Raw genomic sequence first — 23,931 nt, forward strand, 5'->3', positions numbered from 1 at the left:
TGGCGCGATGCAACGTGTAAAAAGACAGTATATGTCATTATAATCCGTCCCCACGGGATGCAACGAATGCCTCGTTTATAATGTATTTTCATGTTTTTGAATCATCGCTCCGGCCGGATAGGGCATCACAGTATGGTGAGGGGCGTAACATTTCCATCACACGCTTGAGGTATTCGGCCAATCACAACGCACTGGATAGCTGGCCAATCAGAGCACACCTCGCTTTTCAGAACGATGAGCTTTGTAAAAATCGACGCATTTCAGAAAGGCGGGGCATAGAGGAGAAACAATAATGTACAGTATGGAAAATAATGTGTTTTTTGAACCTTAAACCGCATAAACACATTTCATTACACCAAATACACAAAATAATGTTCTTTTTAGCAACATCATATGACCCCTTTAATTACTGAGTGCAAACAAAATACTGTGAGAAATAAGGATGTTTGGGAATGGCCTGAACATTTTAATGTATGTGAGTGCTGGATAAGGTCACATCAGATGTGGATCCAGCATTGTGAAGCAGACACATCTTAGGTAGAAAATGAGCAGTATGAGGCATCTAAGTGTTGGCTACAGACCACTTAAATTATTTGTGATGCATCTTCTAGTATACTGACCAAATACTATGAGGCGGGTGAGAGTGTTGGTAGATCCCAATGGGTTTTGGACCGTGCAGCGAAACATGGATCCGTTGAGCTTAGCTGGGATGCTCTCCAGAACCAGTACTTTCCCAAATCTCTCTTCACTTCCATCCAGCAGAGGTCCTCCCACACGTGTCCATGTGAATAGAGGCTCTGGAAACACTTTATTCTGTAGCACAAAAATATTCATTAAACACTTCAGACATTTAAAACACTGAGCATGGTTATACCCTGCAGAGTATATAGTTTATATTTTTCGGCATTCAAGTGTGAAACATTACAAACAAAGCTAAAATATGTATGAGAAGTTGCTAGGGAGACTCTTTTTAATCATTTATATACATTTGCTAAACACCACTGGCAGTATTCATTTGCTCATATATTTTGTACTTGAAGAGAATATTAAACAGTTTTCAAAAGAAGCTCTCAAAGACATTTAAGGTACACTATAAATCATCAAAAGCAACTTAATTATTTAGTTCAACATTTCCGAAAGACATTGGTAGGCATTATAATGTAAAACATTAGTCATTGCTGTTGCCGTGCATTCAATTAGAGTAGGCATATTCTGCTGAGACAAAAACATGAATCACTGCTACTGTTAAGTTGCATTGTTTGCAAATAATTATTTTGCACCACTTTATATACTAGAACCATTTCTTCTTTCATGATTGTACCGCTTTGGGCCCCATTTGGAATCCCTCCACTTTGATGCGAACTGTGTCTCCCACTTTCGCTCTGCTTGGTGCCACAGAGAGTTTCGGGCCTTTTGGAGCAGCTTGTAAACAGTCTTGGAACTGACTGTTAGTGTGGATAATTTTGGCAATGTGCATAAGCTTAGTTCAATGAGGCCTGCAATCAATCAGTTCCCAAAAGAAATCCGGTGCGAACTGAAAAAAAAAAAACTAGTTGATAAGTTGATAAAAAAGACTGAATCCAATATTTGGTAATAATATAGCATAACAAGAAATATGAGCAATTTTTTTGTATGCTGGTAATTTCTAAGTGTAACAAGGTGTGGGGGAAATCCCAAAAATGTACAAAAATGATCAAATCGTTACCATTTTTTAAGTTGTTATACCCTGTGTAAACAGTCAGTAAGGTTTAGTCTAATGTGGTAACAGTAACTAGCATTAAAAAAAATATTAAAATAAATAAAAAATATATATATTTAAAAAAGACCAATAACTAAAATCAATCGTTTTAAAGTGAATTTAGGTATCACAAAATGATGTACAGTATGAAAAATGTATATTCATTTTGCAATTTGCTAAAGATGTTGCTAAATTTTAAGATTAAATAAATGTTGACATTAAAGAAAAGGTAATCTAAATGTAAAAACAGGAAAAAGGAGCAAACATAATTAAAATATTAAATAAAAAACTCTAATATATTGTGAGACCCTAATAAACATATTTAAGACCCATTCACACCAAGAACGACAACTATAAAGATAAATATATCAGCGTCCACACCAGTGGACAATATCATCTGTTCATCAGCTGGAAAAAATCTTTCTGAAATTGATTCCAACAATATCGTTTCTCTGTGCCTTTATCATTATAGCTGTGGTGTGGGCCCTGCTATTCTTTTTTATTGAGAACGATTTTTAGAACTATATCTTTATCGTTATCTTTATAGTTATTGTTCTTGGTGTGAACGAGTCTTTAGACTCAGTAACTGTATTTGGTAACGTATATAAAGTGACACTCACAGAGTGTAACCTCTGCCTTCATGGGCATGGAAAGAGCAGGGTGCTTGACTTCACAGGTGAACAGAGCCTCATTGTCCAGCTGTGGGTTCAAGTGCAAGGTCAGCATAGCTTGGACCTCCAAAGTACCGTCATGAAGCTCAGACTGCGTATGGTTGAAATAATACATCGGGCTTGAGCTCAGCACCCAGCGGGGAAACTCTTGGCTGATCACAGTCTCTGGGATGATCTCTGTGGTGGGACTGGCTTCCTCCTGACCAGGGGCTCCAGACGTGTAACTGCGCTGGGGCCAGTCCTTATCCAGACGCACCGGCTCGCTGTAAGGGCCCAGGAAAGAAAGAGACTTCTGCACTTTTGTATCATCCAGTTCTCGATTGATAAGCGGCTGGTTATCCATGGCAACGAGCAAGCCTCTGTTTTCCACTTCCTCAGTAGACATGAAAGGATGGACTTCAATAAGTTCTCCATCCCTCTTGAAGTACACCTGAGTTAGGTGAAGAAATAATTACGAAAAGTTACAACTAAACGGCAAAGAAACACATTTCCATTTAAATAACCTCTGCTTTGTACATGTCCGTCTTTATTTAGGTTTTAATTTAGAGCTTGTTTTTAATACTTCTACTAACCACGGGGGCAGGTTTTCCTCCAGTTACAATGCAAACAAGCGTGAAATTTTGAGCCTCGTAGCGACTGAATCGAGCTGGCTGATTTGCTGCCTCAACAGATATTGATTTTGGTGGAGCTGAGAAAAACAAAGACATTGAAAACTCATTATAAATCGATAGTGTCACACCAGCAATTCAAAGAGATAAGCAGAGATGACAGTGCAGCATTCAAAGTAATTATTAGTATCTTTCCCTCAAGGGCACTTTTGTGCTTCGGACCGCAAGCCAGGAGATCCTCATTTAATGAGCTTTCAGTTTATAAGCAAAGTGCATTAGTAGGCAAGATTTATATCACAATAGCAAAATCTCTTGTTTTAAGTCAGCAATCCATGTGAAATCTTTCTGATGATTTCTTAGCTGCCATGAAATGAACTCTAGCTCGTATTTCACGTCACGGCATATTACATCTTATTGAAACTTATTAATTTACAAGTGCATGCAGAGGGAAATTGCATGAATACCCTGCTGAATAGTCCCAGACTTTATGGGCATGTAGGTACTTGCACAAGCAATTAAGAAAGAGACTGAGAATTTACAATATTGTCCTGGTTTTGATACCAAAAAGATATACACACTGTTATTATACTATTAGGCTAAAACACTGCTCAATCAAAATAAGCATCTTTATCAAGTAGTTAATCGTGAATTTTCCATTATCATTATTACATTTACAGAGAATCCTTTCAAATAACAGAAAAGTGCACTGAAATGTTTTTCTTTTTCCAGAGGTTACAGATATAGCTCACACAAAAATTAGAATTCTGTCATATTTGACTCTTTCTCATGTTGTTCCAAACCTCTTTCTTGTGTGGAACACAAATGAAGATATTTCTGTCAATACAATGAATGTCAGTTGGGCCCAAAGTTTTTCTTTCATGTACCCAAAAGAAAGAAAGTCATACAGGTTTGAAAGAACATGATTTTTAGAAGAACTATGGCAGTTAACAACAGAATGGATTTTGTTGACCCAACCAGATACTACAGCAAATCCCTGCATTTTGTTTGACCACATACAATGCCTCAATGTAGAAATTGTGTATGATGGTTTATAACTAGAACCTACACATGACATTAAGAGTGATACTCCCAGATGCCAAGACCACCTTCTCTCTAGATGCCTTGTCATAGATCCCCACATGGCATTCATATGGTCCATCATCTTCCATCTGAACCTCAGGGAGCCTGAGAACAGTGAGGAACAGTCTGTCTAAACACATAACAGCAGCAGCCATAAAAATAGTACTGTGCGTGCCGAGAGGAAAGCCAAGTAAGATCCACTATAAACTGTATAACCTGACAGTTGACTGGTAAACAAGGTCCTCTCGTCTGCGAAAGTTCTCCATGTGAGAAAAATTGGTGTTGTACATGGCGTCGTAGGTGAAAATCTTCTGTTTTGATGTTCCACCTTCCGTCACCTTTGAAAACAATGACAATATACTATCATGTACTGGGTAAAAGAAAGTTGCATTTACATGTTTCCTACTTACAGTAAATGCTTGATTATTTGCAATAGTTCACATAAATGTTTAGCTGTCATCTGGACTAAAATCATGCTTAAAAATGTATGAATTTCATTGTATAAGATAACTTCATCTGTGGTGCAAGTTCTTGTAAGTTCAGAAATAGCTTTATTTTTCTGAGCCAGTTTTAACCAATTGATGTCAAAGTGGTTTTTAGTGCATGTATAAAGTCATCTTATTAACTATGGACAAGATCCATTAACATCTGACAACCACGTTTACAGTTATGCACCTGGCAGACATTTAGATTCAAAGCAAGTTCATTGCTTTTAAGATAAAGTATACGTTTTTACCAGTTGGTGTCAAATACAACGTTTTTAAAAATAAATGAAATAGTTTGATGTTTTGTTATCTATACATTTTTAATAGTTTTTGGGACCACTATTAGAATGTGACCTTTGTATGATTTCCAGTGGAGGGGGATAGATGCAGAAAAGCAAAAATAATTTATGATATTCTAAGTAATTAAATAAACATACAATATATTGGAAATTATGTGGCAGTCTTTTTTAAAATGTCATGGAAATATATTGGCATACTGATGTGTTTAATTGAATGTTTTATCTGTTGGCTCATCAAACCTGCCACATTTATGTCTCTGTGTGACGACAAAATGAAAACAGCTTGTCCTAAAATCACTGAGCCGTTCACTCTTAATCCTGAATATATTTTCATATTTTTGACAGCTTCTGTTCTCACAATGTCAGTTTGCCAACAGAGCAACAACCTAAAAGAGTTTGAAAAGGCACAAAAGCTAGCACACTGAAAAACAAGTGATTATTTTTTTCCCAGGATGCTGAAATAAAAGGCGTATCATGCAAAGATGAAGCTCGGACCCCACTTACCCGAAACCACACAATCTCTCGTAAGTTGCCATCCGTCCTGAAATTGCACTTCAAAGTCACTGTGTCCCCCATAACCACAGGAGGGAGAGGCTCAATGGTGACTGTTAAATAACCTGGAAAAAGATAGCAGTGTCACTTTCTGAATGCAGTATTACATCCTCAAATTGCATGGCCCTCCTTTAAAATCCCATTCAAATTACCAGCAACGAGTGCTAGCAAAATTACAGTGCTCTCCTCATTTCTGAAATCATTAAGTCATAATTTAGCAAAACGGAGTGCTTTTGAAGAACGCAATTTAAACCTCCCCCAAGAGAGGTCATACTGCAATGACAGTGAAATTATAGCATATAATGAGCTCTTGATCCAAGTTGTGAACATTTCAGATCAAAAAGCATGATTGCAAAAAACAGTATTAATGGATGTTGTGAGAAGTCCGCAAGAAGATGTCTCTCTTAATCTCCTCACAGTAAGAAATAACAGTTTTTGATCAGCACATACCTGACAGGTATACCTGATTATCCATTATTCAACCAACTCTGCTTGTAATGACATTGATCCAAAACTGACCTAAAATCAATATCTATATTGCAGGAAATGTTCCTAATTTCAATAAAAAAAATTTGCACTGATTTACTCTTACTTCTTATGATTAAAAAAGTAAACAAAAAAATATACTATAAAAAAATTAACTTCAAAACAACAGACTCTCATCAGTGCATGCCTGTCAGGTATTGTAATGTATTGTACCTCTCTGATGAAATGAAACAAATTAAAACAAAATGTAATTAAATGTAAAGAGACTAAGTAAAAACGTTAAGTTAAAGAAACAAAGTCAAATGAAATGAAGCGACGTGAAACAAAACACAAAACTAAACACAACAAAACAAAGCAAAGCAAGATCAAATGTAAAGAAAAATAAAAGTAAAAGAAGCGAAACAAATTAAAACTATGCAAAAAACTAAACAAAAAGCAAAGAAAAACACTAAATTCTACACAATAAAACAAAATTTAAAGAAACAAAACAAAGTAAACTAAAAAGAAACAAAGTGAAATACGAAAAATAAGAAACTGTAAAGTAATAAAAAAGTTAAAAGAAGCGAATGAAACAAAACTTAAAAAAACAACAAAAAACAAAGCAATGCAAAATCTACTAAAATACTACCCAATTACAGTTTTTTATAATAATTTTTTCACTAAGAACCTTCATGTACTTTTTCAAAACTCTATAGACACAATGCAAAATCTACTATAAATACTGCATAATAAAAAAAAAAAAGCTAAAGAAACAAAAAGTCAAATCAAAAGAAGCAAAGTGAAACAAAACAAAATAAAAAAAAAAAAAAAAAGCTAAACAGACTATAAATGCTACACTATAAATCAAACACCCATCTGTTTAGACTGGATTTGAAAAGATGCTACACACACATTGTTCAGCGCATTACAGTATTACATAATGGCTGTCACAAAGATGGATTCTTTGTGTAGTTTGATGCTTCAAGATCTAAAGCTATATCATCACTGCTGCCAGAGCTGTGTCCCTGTCCTAATAAAGTGAAAGGACTTAGTTTACAATTGTTACTCAAATTTTTACCAACATTAGACAGAAAGCATGAAATACCTTCATATCTTGAACAACCGTGAAAAGCAGCCGTGTCTTGCTGAGTGCTGCATTTCCATTGAAACAGTCACCATGTACCGAGCAGAGGCATCAGATTGGGAGGCAATCGGCCTATAATCTGTCACAAATTCACTGACCTACAAAATCCCACTGCTCCACCGTATTGGCTTTTTTAAACTGTGACGTTAGTGAATGGATTATTTTTTTCAGTGTGTGTGTGTTTTCTTCTTTCCCTAATCCATGGTATTTTCTCCATCAACCAAGTGATCCTATAGGCTGCCCCACATGCAGCACAGGACACTGGGAATGTCCTGTGACCCTCAAGCACATACTTCTTCATGCCGTCATTTACTGAGAAAATGCTGCAGAGTGTCCTTTAGGAGGCTTAGTGAGTGGAGAGGAGACATGTCCATTTTGAGGGTTTATGACAGTCCCACCCCACATAAGCACCTTTTATAGACTGCAATAATCTTGGAAATCGCAGAAAATCAATCTCTGGTCAAATGTCAAAGTTGGTTTGAAATGTTAATGGTGATGTGTAAGGATTAGTTGGGCCACTGTGATGATTTCAGTAATCTGTTATGAAAAGCATATCAAAGGTTAGAGTGTATTAAAGATGTCTAGTGTACTCACAAGAAGATGGCATTTATGTTATCTGTGAATATGATGAAGGAATTATACAGTCTGAAACTGGAGAAATGTAACAAAAATAATCAATTACATCAGTTAAACACTGATTGCTAGGTCACCATATATAATTAAGAAGACGTGTATTCTTTCTTCACACCCATATTTACATTAACGTCCAATCAGTATTTGTTTTTAATGACTTTTATTCTTAAACCTTTACAATTAGTTTGCCCCAATCTTTGCTGTAAATCATGAACTTTACTAAGTATCATTATCAGTGCAACTTCCAATTCTGTCAACCTTATTAAACAAAAGTCCAAAAATCATGCTATATGCATCATGATAAAACTTGAATATGATAGCTGTTGAAAAGACTTGGAGAACTAAAGCAAAACACATAAGGCTTAAATCACATATCTATGATTACAAATAAAGAAACACTGCTAATGGTGCACTTCTCAAAGCTTCTAGACCTCTAATATGATCTGACCGGTGACATGAAGTGCTCAACTCAAGGGAATAAGACATGACATGATGCTAGGCAGCATTATTGAGTTACAGTAAAGAGTTTGATGGCTGCAATTACTGATTCGTGTCAAAAACAAGCGCTCTGTCTCTCTATGCATGCATAGGCATGAAAGAAAAAATGAACTCTACTCATCCTCAAATGAAAAATACTCGTTACATAATATGATATATTTGCTTGCTCTTAACTGTAGATATCCCTGCACTACTGTTCTGCAATCAATGACCTTTAATTATTTAAGAGTGCAGATAACCCCTCATAAAACTGGGTCAGGACAAAAGATTAAGCTTTATCCTCAAAATAACCACCCATCAAAATCATTAAACAAGTGCACCTGAGTTTAAAGGACAAGCCACCTCAATCTAGAAATCATTCAATCAGTACTGCATTCATATAGTGGGGAACAGAATAGCCTGAGGCTGTAAATATATAGTGCAGATGTGCTTTAGACGGTTTGGTATTAGCCTACCAAAATGTACAGTATAAAGTAAAAACATAGACTATACATTCAGTGCAGAGAAAATATCAATATGGTATGATTTTACAGCTGTTCTCTAAACAGCTGACTGCTCAAATAATACATAATTCAAGTAAAACTTACCTATAACGAAATCCAGTAGGTCAGCACACAGGAGCAAAGATAAAGTAATTATACTCATCTCTTTTGCGTTTTTTAAATATCAGTCAATGCCGCAAGAGTGTCAGTATTCCATCTTGATATTATGTTAATGTCATCCTCCGTACAAAGCTGAAATACTGAGTAACTCGACGCGATTCTGCCTGTGGTTTCTCATGGTGTCCTTCTAAGGGAGCAGCGGCAGCAGCAGCATCAGCGGCAGCAGCATCTGTCTGGGCTCGGTCGGTCTCGGGCGGAGATTCACCGGAGCAACAGATTTGAATGAACGCGCGCGCAGTCATTAACTCTCATACTCACACTCTGAACAAATGACTGCTAGGGAAAAACACTTAATGCTACGTTATTTACATATTAAGGTTTGTATAAAAACGCTTTTGTGTTTAGTGTAAAATTGTATGCATTTTTAAGTGAAAAAATAACGTGGTTTACTAATATACAAGAATTATTAATGCACGGTATACTGCTAGGCTATAGAAAGCCAAATGGATGGATGGTCAGTTTTTGTTAAAAACGCAATATAAAAGGGTACATGACATTTAGATATCCCTCAGTGTATTGTGATCATAGAGGAGCAAGTCAGACATTTTTTCCAGAGAAAAATTTCCATTTTTTTCCCTCTGTCTCTCTCAGCAGTTTCTTTTCGTTTCAAACTGAGAAGTGAAGCACAAGCCACATTGTAAAAATATTAAGAGATTGTAATGTAAAAATAATATAAAATGCTGTAGGAAAAACTTGTTAATTGCTTACACACTATAAAATAATGATAATAATAATGAGTATAAAGTATGATTTTTGTGGGTTTAAAAATAGTGTATAATAAGCTCCTGTGTGACACAGACTTTAAATTTGTTTGAATTAAAAGGTTTTATTTAAATAGTTTAATGTATATATCTGCTATGTACATCAGGGGTGTTATGCTACTGTTTAGTTCAGGTTCATATATTAAAATTATATAAAAAATGAATGGTTATGAATTGTAAATAGGTAGCAATATCCTTGAAACTATACTTGCTACTTTTACCATAAATGTAAGAGGATTTGTTTTCTTTACAGAGCATCTTAACTACATTGTATTATAAGTAAGTACAGTTATTTTCACATCCTCCATAGTCACAGAGGTATGAACATTGTGCTTCTATTTAAGTTTTACAAAGGAGGGGCATTATCTTGATCAAGTCCTTCAGTTAGCAATAATGAGATTCTTGATTTCCCACTAGACACAAAGCAATCAAACATCTCTAATTAGAAGCCTTAGATGTAAGCATAGTTAACAGCTCCTCAAACTAAATGAGGCTCCTTACCAATCACAACACAAAAGTAACTTACTGTCTAGAGGAAAAACACCATTCTCAAAGTAAACCAAAGTTTCTCTTCTGCAAACATAATAGCTTTTATATTCAGTAACTACCTAGCTTGATGCATTTGAGAATTAATTAAACGCATCATGTCCTTTACTTGAAAAACAACAGGAATAGCACAAAATTATTAGACTGAATGAGCAAAAACATCTACTATAAGAACAATGAGTGGCTGTTAGACAGCTCCTTTGAATCCTGACAGGTCAGTTTTACTTCACGTCTGCCAGAGACGTGATTTGGCATCCTCTTCACGTAGCACTGGTGTCACAACGTGCATATATTACCCGCTGCCTGAGCTGCGCCATACTGCGTTTGCTGATATGTTTACTGTGAGAGCTGGCAGTGGCTGCCCAGAGATAAAAGGCTGAAAATATGCTGAGATTCAACATAAAATATTACTCTGCACTATTAATTTACAGCAGGTGTTCACACACAATGCCATTTCAAAACCATTTAATGTTCAGTCAGTTTAAAATCAAATGAAATGCTTTTAAATGAAATGAAATAGTAATGGAAAAATTGCAGAAGCTTCTATCATTGTAAATATGATTGAATTTTTTTAACAAAGTGACACTGCGAACAACGAGAACCATCAGACACAAGTACCTACACTGAAGACTTTGCTTCTCCTTATCACATTTCACACTAAAATAACATTATAACACATTTAAATAGACAGACTCCAAATATTCAACTACTTTACTTTTCTGTGCACACTGCTTTGGTGGTGCAGCATAAAAAAATATTTCATCATTTAAACAAGAAAGAACTGGGTCACAGCCAATACTCAGATACATACTAAGGATTACTTTTTGTATTACATCTGAAAAAACAACAACGCTTACCCTGATTCCTCGCATGCAGATGGGATATAATCAAATGCAATCATTTGGTGGTATCAGTCATTAAAGTGAAATTTACAAAAGGTGAGATTTTGTTTTATATTCAGTTGTGGTACATTATATACGGAGCACATGCTATTATTATGACAGACAGATATTGAATGGCGCGGTTGTTTCTTAACTTAAAGGAAAATTCCAGCTTCCTTAAAAGCATTTGTGACATTATGGGTATTACCATCAAAATAGTAAAATACTTTTAACTTGTCCCTCGTTTTCTATAAAAAAGCAAATATGTGACATTGGACCACAAAACCAGTCATAAGGGTCAATTTTTTTTTTTATTATTTGAATAAATAAGCTTTCCATTGATATATGGTTTGTTAGGATAGGACAATATTTGGCCAAGATACAACTATTTGAACATCTGGAATCTGAGGGTGCAAAAAAAAAAAATTTAAATATTGAGAAAATCGCCTTTAAAGTTGTCCAAATTAAGTTCTTAGCAATGCATATTACTAATCAAAAATTAAGTTTTGATATATTTACGGTAGGAAATGTACAAAAAAATCTTAATGGAACATGATCTTTACTTAATATCCTAATAATTTTTGGCATAAAAATTGATAATTTTGATACATACAATGGTATATTTGTAGCAAAAGCCAAAAATACAGTGTGACTTATGACTGGTTTTGTGGTCCAGGGTCACACTGAGGCATTTACAATTGAAGTGATTGGGGCCAATTTAGGATTTATTTGTTAAGCTTAATTATTAAACATGAATTATTCTGTTAAAATGTGTATTATTTGAGCTACAAAGCTTTTTAAATCATCCAAAATAAAGTCAGTTTAGGGTTAGAAGGGTTATGGCACTGCATTGTTTTACTTTTTTCACACTAAAATCATGTTAAACATATTGTTTTATGTCCTGTGGCTATGCTATTGAAACTGAGTATTTTAAATTATTTACAAACTGGCCCCTTTCACTTCCATTGTAAGGGCCTCACTGTAACCCTGATTTTTTTTTTCAAATCAACATTATGCCACAAATACTGCCGCAGCTTAACTTTTTCTGAACCTGGAATATTCCTTCAAATTCAAAACCTTCTGGAGGAGAAGTGGAATAAATAATCCTCATAAGCCATACAGGCTTACAGTCTGTTTGTCCTTCAATGATCCAACAATCCTCCATCACTGCAAAAAAACCATGATGAAAGCCAAAGGAAGATTTCATTACTGCCTCAAACTGTAATGGGCAGCTGCCAGACCATGAGCATGTTCTCACTGGAGTCAGAGGAGTTGGAGGAATTAGCGAGTCGACGGAACCCTTTTCCACCGGATATAACGGCGGCTGAAGTCACTTTCTCCCTACGTGCCGCTTCCTTAGATGACGGCCCAGGCCCTTTGACCCAAACCTCGGGGTCATCGCTCAGCTCATAGATGGAACCGTCCTCTAGGGTGTGCGCCAGAGAGTCCTGGGTCGAGACGGATGATTCTTCGGGCCGGGCCGTCAGGAGCTTTCCTGGGAGCTGAGAGGTAGAACGGAGATGGTACTGCAGTAGCACTCCTTTAGCTTTGGCTTCTACCTGAGGTGAGCCATCCGCCTGCTGGAGGGACTCCTGAGAGGAATCCGTCGCCTCCTTATCTTCAGCTCCACTACTTGAATCCCCACCTTCCATGGCAGAATCCCGCTTTAGAAAATCTTGGGATAAAATGCTGGAGGTGGCAACCAAGAATTCAACAGGGCCGTTGTGAGCGTTAAGTGACGTCATTCCTTTTCCTGATGGGAAAGAGGGACCGTTTGTGTTTGGTAACACAAAGAAGGCTTAGATGCAATGCTTTGTTTGTTTAAATGGTTGCTCACCTGTTATTTTGGGAATGCCCTCCAGTCTGGGCACCGGCAGGGTGACAATAATTCCCTGAGCTGTGCCCACCCATAGCAGTCCTTGGCAGATAAGCAGGCTGGTTACACACACTGTTTTTTGACCTATGAGGAAAATATGATAAATTGTCTTTAATTTATTTTATTTATTTTTTTTATTATTATTATTAATTTTGCTACCAACTCCTGCTCCGTTTCAAACATTTTTGTGGATCTACTTGACACTCATGCCCCTTTCAGGACCTGTGTGCCAAAACATTATCCAGAATTCATATCATGCACCATAATCACATATTGGACTTGCCAGGGCTCAAATATGCAGAGGGTGTTGAAATGTTGATCTCTTGGAGGTGTTCCAATGTTTCTGTGTGAAACAGACGTAGGGATGATCCCTCTGAAAAAGCCATCCACACCCCTCCTCCGGCACGCACCATGTGGGTCACACTAACCATGGGGTCTGGATGAACTTCAAAACTCTGGGAATCATAAAAGATACAAAATAATGATGAAAATGCAAAATGCAAAAAAAAAAAAAGAAAGAGCAAGAGGAATGGTAAAGTTATAAGGAAAGAAACAAAAAAAATCTAAGCTAAACATCAAAGTTTAGGCCAAAACTGTGGACTGTAGTGCTCAATCAAGGGTATGATTCGATGTCAGGGTATATACTGCCTAATGAAAGTCTGTTTGGGCATATGAGGCTGGGCATATAACATCAGAGTCCAGTATGCCAAATGTTAAGGAAAACCATAAAAGCTTAAATTAGCAAATAATCCACTTAAATCCACTAAGAATGTTTGGGAAATGGATCATTTCAAAAGTCAAAATAACACAGCAGTAATTACAGTAAGATGCAATAATAATATTTTATATCTTTTTGTGTTTGTGTATATACACACACACTTTATCTTTTTCTGATTATATTAGGAAAATATGATATTCTCCCTCTCTCTCTCTCTATATATATATATTGTATGTGTGTGTGTGTGTTTATTTATGTGTGTGTATATGTATATTTGATATTTTTCTAATATAATCACAAAAGATAAAATATACAAAAGAAAAGTTAGGGTAAGCTGTCAAGTGTAAATATTTATTTATACACGTTTTTAGTAACAATATTTGTTGGACCAAATAATGTTTTGATATTTTTGTATGCTATGCATGTTTTCTTTCTTTCTTTCTATGTATTTTTTTTTTATTGTAGCCAAGACTTTTAGCTCTGCATCAAAATATAATAGTTTTATTTAACAAGAATGCACTAAATTGATCACAAGTTACATTAAAGACATATAATGTAAAAACAAATCATATAATTTATAATTCAAACTAAACTCTTTTGAACTTTCTATTAATCAAAATCAGAAATTTTAAGCAGCACTGTTTTCAACATAATGATAATGATAATAATGATACATGTTTCTTGAGCAGCAAATCATCATATTAGAATGATTTCTGAAGGATCATGTGACACTAAAGACTGGAGTAATGATGCTGAAAATTCAGCTTTGCCATACAAGGAATAAATGACATTTTAAATGATGCTAAAAACAGTTAATTTAAACTGTTATAACATTTCACAATATTTAACAATGTTTCCTTGTTACATGCCCTGCAGTTTAACTTTTTTTTTTTTCGTAGCCACATTATTACAGGCTATGCCTGTACATCCTGTTGTACTTCCTGGACCTTACTTCTGTTTTACAACAGATCAATTCTGACATTCTGCATTCTCTATAAGTGAAAACAACTACTGACTTGCAAATTTAAAAAGGTTAACATGTCCATATGCGTACCTACATCTTATCTTCCGATTGAACTGAACTTCCAACTTCCAGAGCTGAATTTAATCCTGATATTAAGCATCAGGAAGCCAGAGGGGGGGTGTGCTCCTTGCGGCAAAATAGAGAGGTTGGCTCAGCTGTCAGAAGTGATCAAAGGCTAGCACCCTAACATGCTGTTGGCCTTCTACAGGGAGGATACCTTTTATGTGTGGCTTAAGATGCTCTCTCATAATGCATCTAGCACAGGAAGCCAGAGAAATTAAATGTAAAACTCTGAAATAAAAGAATCATTTCAAGCTTTCCTAAACCAACCTTTGTTACAGAACAGATCTCAAGCTTTGATAGGTGACGTGACAGTTCACTCTTTTGACTCATACGGTCTTATGAAAAGCAGTTGTGCACTGCATCTTCATTGTGAAGGTGGTGAAATCACATTCAACACATTTTCATTTCACCAACGCATTTCTGAGAGGAGAAGGATCTAATGTCTATGATATCTGAGTCTCTACCTGAGTCCTGAGAGAGGAGCCTTCAATCACAGAGACCTGGTTGGCACAGCTGGCCCACACACACTCGTCTATTTGGAGTAGTTTGAGGACGGGAGCGCATCCAATAACCACATGCCTGCAGGAATCTGGATCCCACAACCCCTCTGTAACCGAAAATGCAAGCTGGATTAAGAGGCGCTACTGGAAATGGCTAATATTTACACATCTTTAAAAATGTAGCAGTAGATTCAGAGAGGATCATTTCAAATTGAAGAGAATTAACTTCACTTTACTTGTTTGCATTAAACAAGTTAATGAAAATAATTACTCAAAACTATATTCACTATCAAAAATGAGGCATTGGTGCTGTATACAGTTGCAGGAAAAAATATGTGAACCTTTTACCTGGAGTTCTAAACAAACTTGACCCCTTTGAATTTCATTTTTTTGATAAAAATACATTTTTCTCAGTCTCTTCTTTTGTTTTCCACTGAGGAAATAAAATCATACAGATTTGGAAATACATTAAGTGAGTAAATGATGACAGATTTTCATTTTGGATTAACTTAATTGGAGTCAGCTTACCCAACCCGTTCTACATAACTATTTAACAAAGTGCTGTTTTTGTATGAACTCATAAGATGTGATTCGTACGGAAATAAACCATTTTTAGAAGAAACGTAAGCATGAAGGTCCACCCCTAAACCTAACAGCCAATCGAGCATAAGCAGATTGTACAAAAATGTATGTGAGAACATATAAATTCATACAAATTATACTTCACAAAATGTAAAATAGATACAAATTGCTATGAGAGTGTGTTGGCTGAACTGAAATTTCAACGTTTAGATGGGCCTGGAGGTATATATGAAAAAACCTTTGCAAAAGAGCACCTGGATGTTTTGCCAGTGCTACTGGCGAAATATTCTGTGGACAGATGAAGCCAAAGGTGTTTGAAAGTAGTTAGTAGCTCTTCAGAAAAACGAGGTGGAGGGACATCATGGGGCTTTGCAGCCTCAGGGTCTGGGCAGCTTACATTCATTGACAGAAAAATCACTTCCCAAGTTTATCAGGTAATTTTGCAGCAGGATGTAAGTTCAACTGGAACTCAGAAGTTGAGCGGTTCAACAGGACAGTGATCCCAAGCCCAGGACTAAATCAACAATAAAATACCCCATCTGATGTGGCCCAGTCCTGACCTCAACCTGACTGACATGCTTTGGCAAGACCTCAAGAGAGTGATTCACACCAGACATCCCAAAAATATTGCTGAACTGAAATGATTTTGTAAAGAGGAAACACTTTTTTCCCACCCTGCCCTGTGAATGTTTGCATGGCGTGCCCAATAAAGACATGCAAAAGCATGATTGCTTTTGTGTTATTTGTTTAAACAGATTGTGTTCGTCTTTTGTTGAAGATTTTCATGCAGAAATCCAAGAGTTCACATATTGTTTCCTGCAAATGTAAATCCAAAGGAAATGAAAAAATGAATAGAATTTATCAAATGTAATATTGTAGAGTTAATAAAAGGTATAGTTCACCCAAAATTAAAATTCTTGCATTGGTTACTCTCCCTCATGCCCAAACCTGTTTGACTTTATTCTGTGGAACACAAATGTTGGTAACCAAACTGTTTTGGTGACCACTGACTTCCATATCTTCTTTTATGTTCCACAGAAAAAAGAAAGTCATATTTTGGAATGACAGAATGATGACTGAATTTTCATGTTTGAGTGAACTATCCCTTTAATCTATATTCACACTGAAAGTTGCACTGCAATTATTCTACCTCCACTCTTTCGGTTATAAACAGCGACTTTTCCATTACTCAGTCCAGCGAAGAGAAAGTTGGCAGATTGCTTTAGGCACAGAACCGGGCAGCCCTCTGGGTTACAAAATGTTAGCAGACACTGAGCAGCGGTGTCCACGCTTCCATAAACCAGGATGCTTGAGAAACACACACACACACACAAAATATCAAGAGCTTTTCCCTGGGAAAGAAGCAAATTAGTAGTGGCTGACTGCATAAAATTAGCAATGTAATGACTCAAATCATTCCAGACCAATACAGGTATGTATTCAGACTTACTTGCCATCCAATAATCCTACACAGATGGTGTTGCCGATCTTGGAAGGAACTTCAGATGTTTGTGTTTCCAGTTCTTCATCAGTGCTGGGCTCTGTGATATACTCCAGACAAAGCACTGGGGAACCTACAGAGAAACTCTTAACAGAGCGTGGAGTGGGTCTGTTAAGGGAGAAAATCTCCACCTGCCCGTGAGAGTCGTCACCCCCACTAGCCACCTGTGCAGTCGAAGAGACAACAAAAAGAAAACAAACATGAGAAGGAGGACATCCAGTGCCTGAACTCACTGACATAGCCCTCTGAGAGGCTGCAGGCAAAAAAGATGGGGAAAAAATGTGGAGCCATGAGATAAATGATTTATACAATGTCTTTTGATGTGGGATACTTGATGTTTGTTTCTAGAGCTGCCTTTCGAGAAACTTTTAATCCTGCTTCCCTCTTTCTTTTAAACGTCGATCAAACTATTCTAACAGTGATTTTTATTTTTTTGCAGAGCTCCTGCTACCATCACTTACTTCAGGTGGAAAAGCTCTGTAAGCTAAAAGAAAAATAATCACAGAAAAGAGTTGTGATTCAGTCAGATTTAAGAAATGGTTCATGGCCTGGAATCATTTATTTTGGAAATGAAACAAATTAGTTAACAAATTGGTCTAACAGCATTGGAACTTTACACAGTTTGTGAAGGAGTGCCTCCTTCTGAAAGTTACATTGTTACGCAAGCAAGTGGCGACAAGTATGAATGAGTCATTGAATCATTCATTCAACCGATTCATTCAAACACTGATTCATTCAAGAATAAAACAAGTGATCGTGGGCCTCTCCTAAATACTACCCACACTTGCTGTAAAAATACAAGTTATATGTAATATCTAATTAATTTCACTTGTACTGTAAAGTGTAATGAGTATTCAGAACGACATCACTCTTGCTTATGAAATATCGCTTAAATATAAACTGAATACTGTGCTGAGGCAAATTATGGAGGTTCAAACCCTGCAGGGAATGATCCATGAGCTATTTCCATTGTGCCTTTGACCAAGTATACTGTATGTGGATAAAAGAACACCTGCTAAATGACTACTTAGTAAAATGTGATACTGGAGGTCTGGGAAATTGGAATATTGTCAGAAAGTTTAAGTGGGGGCTTAGGATGTTCTCAGTTGTACCGTCCTGATGACAGCCCTGGTTAGAGGTGGACTATTCAAATGTTTGTGGGTGATTTGTTTCCCCTTAGGTGCATCAGAGGTGAAGTGAGGGAAGTGCACCATCAGAGATGTGTAGAGATATTATGATATTCCAGCACAAGTGCGGTGATGATTTATAAAGAAGAAAAGATGTTCTCATTGTGCAAAGTGTACCTACCCAGAGGTAGCCCTGAGGCAAGGATGTGCTAGCGGCAGAAAAACCAAGAAGCGAACAGTGGACCGGGTTATACAGGGCAGCCTGCAACTGCAAAATAAACAAATGAAGAAATCATTTTAGGAAATTAGCATTAAAAGCTGCAGCTCTGGAAATCAGTTGAAAATTACAATACTAAAAAACACTAAAATGTCTTAAATTGCTATACACACAGAAACTACATTAAGATTTTTTTAATGTGTTTGAAAGAAGTCTTTTCTATTTTAAAAATGTATTTATTCCTGTGATTGCGAAGCTGAATTTTCAGAAGTCATTACTCCAGTCTTCAGTGTCACATGATTCTTCAGAAAATATTCAAATATGTTGATTTGGTCCAAACTGTTGTGCTGCTCAATATTTTTGTAAATACTGTGATACATTTGTTTTTTAGGATTCTTGAAAAGAAAAAGAAAAAACAGGATGTATTTTAAAAGGAAATCTTTCATAACAGTATAAATGTCTTTAATGTCACTTTTAACCAATTTAACTGCTAAATAAAAATTATTATTTTTTATTTATCCCTAACTTATGAATGGTAGTCTAACATGGTTTCAACAAAACTGTTAAGCATTAAACACTTTTTTTCCAAAAGTGATAATATTAAGAAATCTTTACATTTTAAAATATATTTAAATAGAATTAATTCTTTTAAATTCTAATAATATTTCACAAATGTATTTTTGTATACACTTTTTTGTGTTATTTCTATTTTCTGGCAGACGTGCAATTTTACTCTCACTTTGTATGTCTAATACTATAATTCTGCTTCTGCATATGTGGGATGCATACAAGTACAGTGGACTATTCTGGAGCCACTGTAGTTTTAATCTGCACACTAAGTGATCAGCAAAAATTTCGAGTCGATCAACAAAAAGGCAGGATATTATTCCATTTACCCTCAAAGTAAGCATCTTGAGGCTCGATTTCAAGAAGGCAAGCATTAAGAGTAGCCTGCTTTTGACTACAGGAATCTTTGATATTAATCCAAATGACACAGTGTCACTCATAGATCTTAAGCTTGAGCTCAGAGAAATGTCAGTTTGCTCAATGCTAAGGGAAAGTCATTTAAGCTTAATCTTGACAAACTCTGGGTTTTCATCATTCATGGAGCTGTACTAGCATGCCAATTACAGACATAGCTGCCTGGGGTATCACCAAGACGGCTGCCAAGTGAACTGAATTGCCTTAAAGGGATATTCTCATGTCAAGATTTTTTAAAGTATTTTGAATGCACATTTTGTTCTAAAACATGATCATTAGAGTACTGCAACAGTGGGATCAAAAAAGAAAAACTGTTTTTTGCATGTTCCAATCACCAACTCGGAGCCAAAGGATTATCTAACCTAGAGGACAGAATTACACGTTTATTTATTTATTTTGGATTGAAGGCTTTAAATGGGGCGTGATAAACATGATGCACATCTTTTGATTTTCCTGTTTCAGAAAGACATAGAAAAGTGATTGCATTTCAGCTTTGTACAATTCATTCCCTTTTATTTCAGGGTGGGAAAGGCATGGGACACATTGACACTCTTAATTTTACACACTTTGTTGTCCATGTTTTGGCAGCTGTGGCGGCTCTGATACATGCTGAGTTAGTTCACATCTAAAAGAGCTGGTGGTCACAGCCAACACCTGGCTTGGAAAGAGAAGTAAAGGAAGTTAATTAACTGCAGGGTGTTTTGGCTCAAATTAGACAAACATAAGGTTATTAAACACCCATTGCCTTTCACATATAATTTATGCACAAGCCAGACAAGCTATTATTCCAGGTTTAATCATCAGGGCCCACATGTCTGGTGACAAACCCACCCCTGCTGACACTGTGCTAATATTAATTAAGAGTACACTGTTTACCACAGCAAGACAACACATCATTCAGCACATAACGTAATATCAACTATAGCACCTTGTAATTACAGCTCATGAGAAGTATACAGCTAAGGTTTTAAGGGCTTTATTTTCAACATAATTGCGCATAATAATTAATGTATCATCATGTAAAAAAATCCATCCAGTCAGTTTCATTATCAATTAAGTGTGACATTACAAAATACAGATAAATGTAGTTTGTTTCGGGTTTGCTATTAAAGCAATACTTCACTCCAAGTTATTTGCAGCACTAGTACTTGATGTACTAGTACATATTGCTTTTTGAACTTAGAAAGCTCCAGGTTCCATTTCTTCTAATCGCATGGAGAAAAATAACCAGGAAATTTATGAAAAAGGTCTACTTTTGTGATGTTTGGAATGACTTTAAGGTGAGTAAATAATGACAGAACTTTTCCTTTTTAGCAGCTTAAAAAGACCATAATTACAGTGTTTTGCTGTAAATCTTTTTGCACACACACTCAAGACATTTCCTGTGATTGCGTTTTCCATTAGACGAGACAGAAATTTATCCTCAGTGATGGCAGAAAAGTACAGCCTCAGACAACAAGCAATTTTTCCACTTTTAGCCCAGACAAAGCTGTACAAAATTTCATAAAGATGTCCTTTTTTTATTACATGTAGGGTTAAAAATATTTTTATTTATAAAAAAAGAAAGTATTGTAATTAATTTTTAAAATGATTATAACAATTGTCTATTTATATTTTAAATAAATAAATAAATGCAATTTGTTGAATCACTCACATTACACTCTTAAAAATAAAGGTGCTTCAAAAGGTTCTTCACAGCGATGCCACAGAAGAACCATTTTTGGTTCCACAAAGAACCATTCAGTCAAAGGTTCTTTAAAGAACCATCTCTTTCTTACCTTTTTATAATCTGAAGAACCTTCTTTCGCCACAAAGAACCTTTTGTGAAACAGAAAGGTTCTTCAGATGTTAAAGGTTCTTTATGGAACCATTTAGACAAAAAGGTTCTTCTATGGCATCATGAAGCACCTTTATTTTTAAGAGTGTATATAGAAACGGCAGACTACTAGACAGCTTTTATCTGTAATGTAATGAGAACCCATTACATTTTCATGACAGACTAGCCTATAGCAGAGTTTCATGGCAAGAGGATGACCTGTTTAGATGGAACAGTCCTTATTGTGTTTGAGGAGGATCTTGCGTGGGAATGGCAGGCTGCCGCTGTCCCTCTCCTGCTGTGAGCCTGATGCTCAGCACTCTGATGTGCAAAACTTGCTGCAAACTCACTCTTCCTGGATATGCACAGTGGGAATGGAGCCCCTTTTCATCTTAAGCAATCTACTGGGGCCATGGCTTTTATTCACATTTTCCCCTCCATGGAAAAAACAGGCAGAATATTTGATATGTACATGAATTAGCCCACTGGAATTATTTATACAAGGTTCTGTGTCAGGCTTGTCATTTTCTTTCAGAATGTGCTGCTTTTGCACTGCTGTATCTTACTGTAACATTTTAGAAAGACATCTTAATGACCTGATGATTTCTAGTGTCCTCATTCCTTCTTTCTGCTTCTCAAGCTCATTATTGCTTTTTGCGTTCTGATAATACGGAGGTGGAAAGGGTATTTATGAGAAGAGTGATTTAAAAGACAGCCACATTTATCTCATGGGTGTTCCTCCTGAACACAGACTACACTTCACATCACATAAGCAAACGCTCGTCTATTCCTGCATCTTCTCTAGCAGCACAGATCTGCCTCGCTTTAATCTGCAGTAACAAAGGTTTTTCCCCCCACAAACTTTTTTGTGGGGAATGTTTGATGGTTTAATCAAACATTCCCCACAAAAAAAGTTTCTACTACATAAGTTATGTAATATTTAAGAACGTCTTTAGATCTACTCTGCCACAAACATACATTTTTATAAGTACAAAATATAAACACATGCTTCCATTCATATAGTATCTAGAAGCTTCCCTTTTGAAAAAGACAAGTCATTCACTTTGCTTCATTTTCGACTTTTCTTGGAAAACAAGGATTTTTCAACACTGATTGAATTGGCTTGCTCACAGCTTTGTCTGTCATGCACTATAAGAGAAAACTGTGCAAGCGGTCAGGGTTTGTTAGCATGGTCTACAACATTACACTTTTTTGTATATATAATTGTTATTTTTAGCCAGTCATCCGTGCTGTAAATTACTTTTATGGAAAAAAAGTTTGGGGGCAGTTTTTTTTTTTTTTTTTTTAAATAATACATTCAGCAAGGACGAATTGTTTTAAAGTGACAGTTAAGACATGTATAATGTTAAAAAGTTAACATTTTTCAAATAAATGCTGTTATAAAATGTATCTTCATCAATGAATCATGAAAAAATGTCACAGTTTCCACAAAAATCAGCAAATCAGCATATCAGAATGATTTTTGAAGGATCATGTGACTGAAGTAATGGCTGCTGAAAAATCAGCTTTGACATCACAGGATTAAATTAAATTTTAAAATATATTAAAATCTTTGGTTTCCATAATCTTTTGCATATTTGAACCCTTTCCAACAATGACTATGATTTTAAAATCCATCTTTTCACACCGAGGGATAAATGAGGGACTCATTTGCATTAAGAGCCAGGGGTGAAAACTTTTGAACAGAATGAATGTGTACATTTTTCTTATTTTGCCAAAATATCATATTTTTTTCATTTAGTACTGCCCTTCAGATGCTACAGAAGATGTCCACATGTTTCCCAGAAGATAAAATAAGTTAAATTTACCCTGAACTTCAAATTCAAAAATGCATCCAATTTCCTTCTAGAGCATCAGTGAGCATTTGAACTTAACAGTTGCATATGAGTTTCTCAGTTATCCTCAGTGTGAAAAGATGGATCTTAAAATCATACAGTCATTACTGGAAAGGGTTTGAATACAAATGATGCTGGAAAAAAAAGACCCTAAAGGATTTTTCTGAAGAACAGCGGGCAGTTTAATTGTTCAGGACAAAGAATGGACTCATGAACAACTATCCAAAAAAAAAAAAAAACAGCTGTGAATCATCCACATTGAATGGGGTCACTTTTATAAATTCAACTATTATTTCCTTTTATTATTTCCTTTTTGTATGGTCCCTCTTATTTTGGTCAAATAATTAACATTTTGCAGATACTGCAAACTAAGTGTATGTAAAAGTTTGACCACAGTTGTGTGTGTATATATACATATATATACACAAAATATATATACACAAAAACTTTAGTCTTTTTTTTTTAGTATTGTAATTGATCAAAAATGCCCTAGATTTGTGTCTTTTTCAATAATCTGGTACACTGTACGTCACAACGTGGAGGAAATATGGATCTGTCGCTATTTCTGTTTCATTACTACACTTCATATTAAAGTATTATATTTCGGTAAGCAAGTACACTGAACCTCATGAAAGTTTTGTTATTAA

At 35.8% G+C, this 23,931-nt stretch overlaps 2 protein-coding genes across 7 annotated transcripts in view; both read right to left on the reverse strand.

Moving 5' to 3' along the window:
* Positions 1–9,009, reverse strand: part of LOC107703070 (immunoglobulin superfamily member 21-like) — a 13,320-nt gene extending 4,311 nt beyond the window's left edge. For both annotated transcript variants that reach the window (XM_016505580.1, XM_016505581.1), the window contains exons 1-8: positions 8,761–9,009; positions 5,386–5,498; positions 4,314–4,435; positions 4,084–4,202; positions 2,982–3,097; positions 2,359–2,839; positions 1,322–1,422; positions 621–813 (exon numbers count right to left, since the gene is read on the reverse strand). In XM_016505580.1, the coding sequence (XP_016361066.1) occupies positions 621–813; positions 1,322–1,422; positions 2,359–2,839; positions 2,982–3,097; positions 4,084–4,202; positions 4,314–4,435; positions 5,386–5,498; positions 8,761–8,818 (1,303 nt within the window). In that variant the 5' untranslated portion in view covers positions 8,819–9,009. The remainder of the gene's footprint in view (positions 1–620; positions 814–1,321; positions 1,423–2,358; positions 2,840–2,981; positions 3,098–4,083; positions 4,203–4,313; positions 4,436–5,385; positions 5,499–8,760) is intronic.
* Positions 9,010–12,022: 3,013 nt separating this feature from the next.
* The window catches only part of LOC107703072 (rho guanine nucleotide exchange factor 10-like protein), a 41,767-nt gene continuing 29,858 nt past the window's right edge, over positions 12,023–23,931 (reverse strand). For all 5 annotated transcript variants that reach the window (XM_016505585.1, XM_016505584.1, XM_016505586.1 and 2 more), the window contains 7 exons: positions 18,596–18,682; positions 17,237–17,451; positions 16,937–17,094; positions 15,169–15,317; positions 13,183–13,354; positions 12,861–12,983; positions 12,023–12,776 (listed from right to left, as the gene is read on the reverse strand). In XM_016505585.1, the coding sequence (XP_016361071.1) occupies positions 12,238–12,776; positions 12,861–12,983; positions 13,183–13,354; positions 15,169–15,317; positions 16,937–17,094; positions 17,237–17,451; positions 18,596–18,682 (1,443 nt within the window). In that variant the 3' untranslated portion in view covers positions 12,023–12,237. The remainder of the gene's footprint in view (positions 12,777–12,860; positions 12,984–13,182; positions 13,355–15,168; positions 15,318–16,936; positions 17,095–17,236; positions 17,452–18,595; positions 18,683–23,931) is intronic.

Source organism: Sinocyclocheilus anshuiensis, unplaced genomic scaffold (assembly GCF_001515605.1).
Source record: "Sinocyclocheilus anshuiensis isolate Anshui unplaced genomic scaffold, SAMN03320099.WGS_v1.1 scaffold883, whole genome shotgun sequence".
NCBI lineage: Eukaryota > Metazoa > Chordata > Actinopteri > Cypriniformes > Cyprinidae > Sinocyclocheilus > Sinocyclocheilus anshuiensis.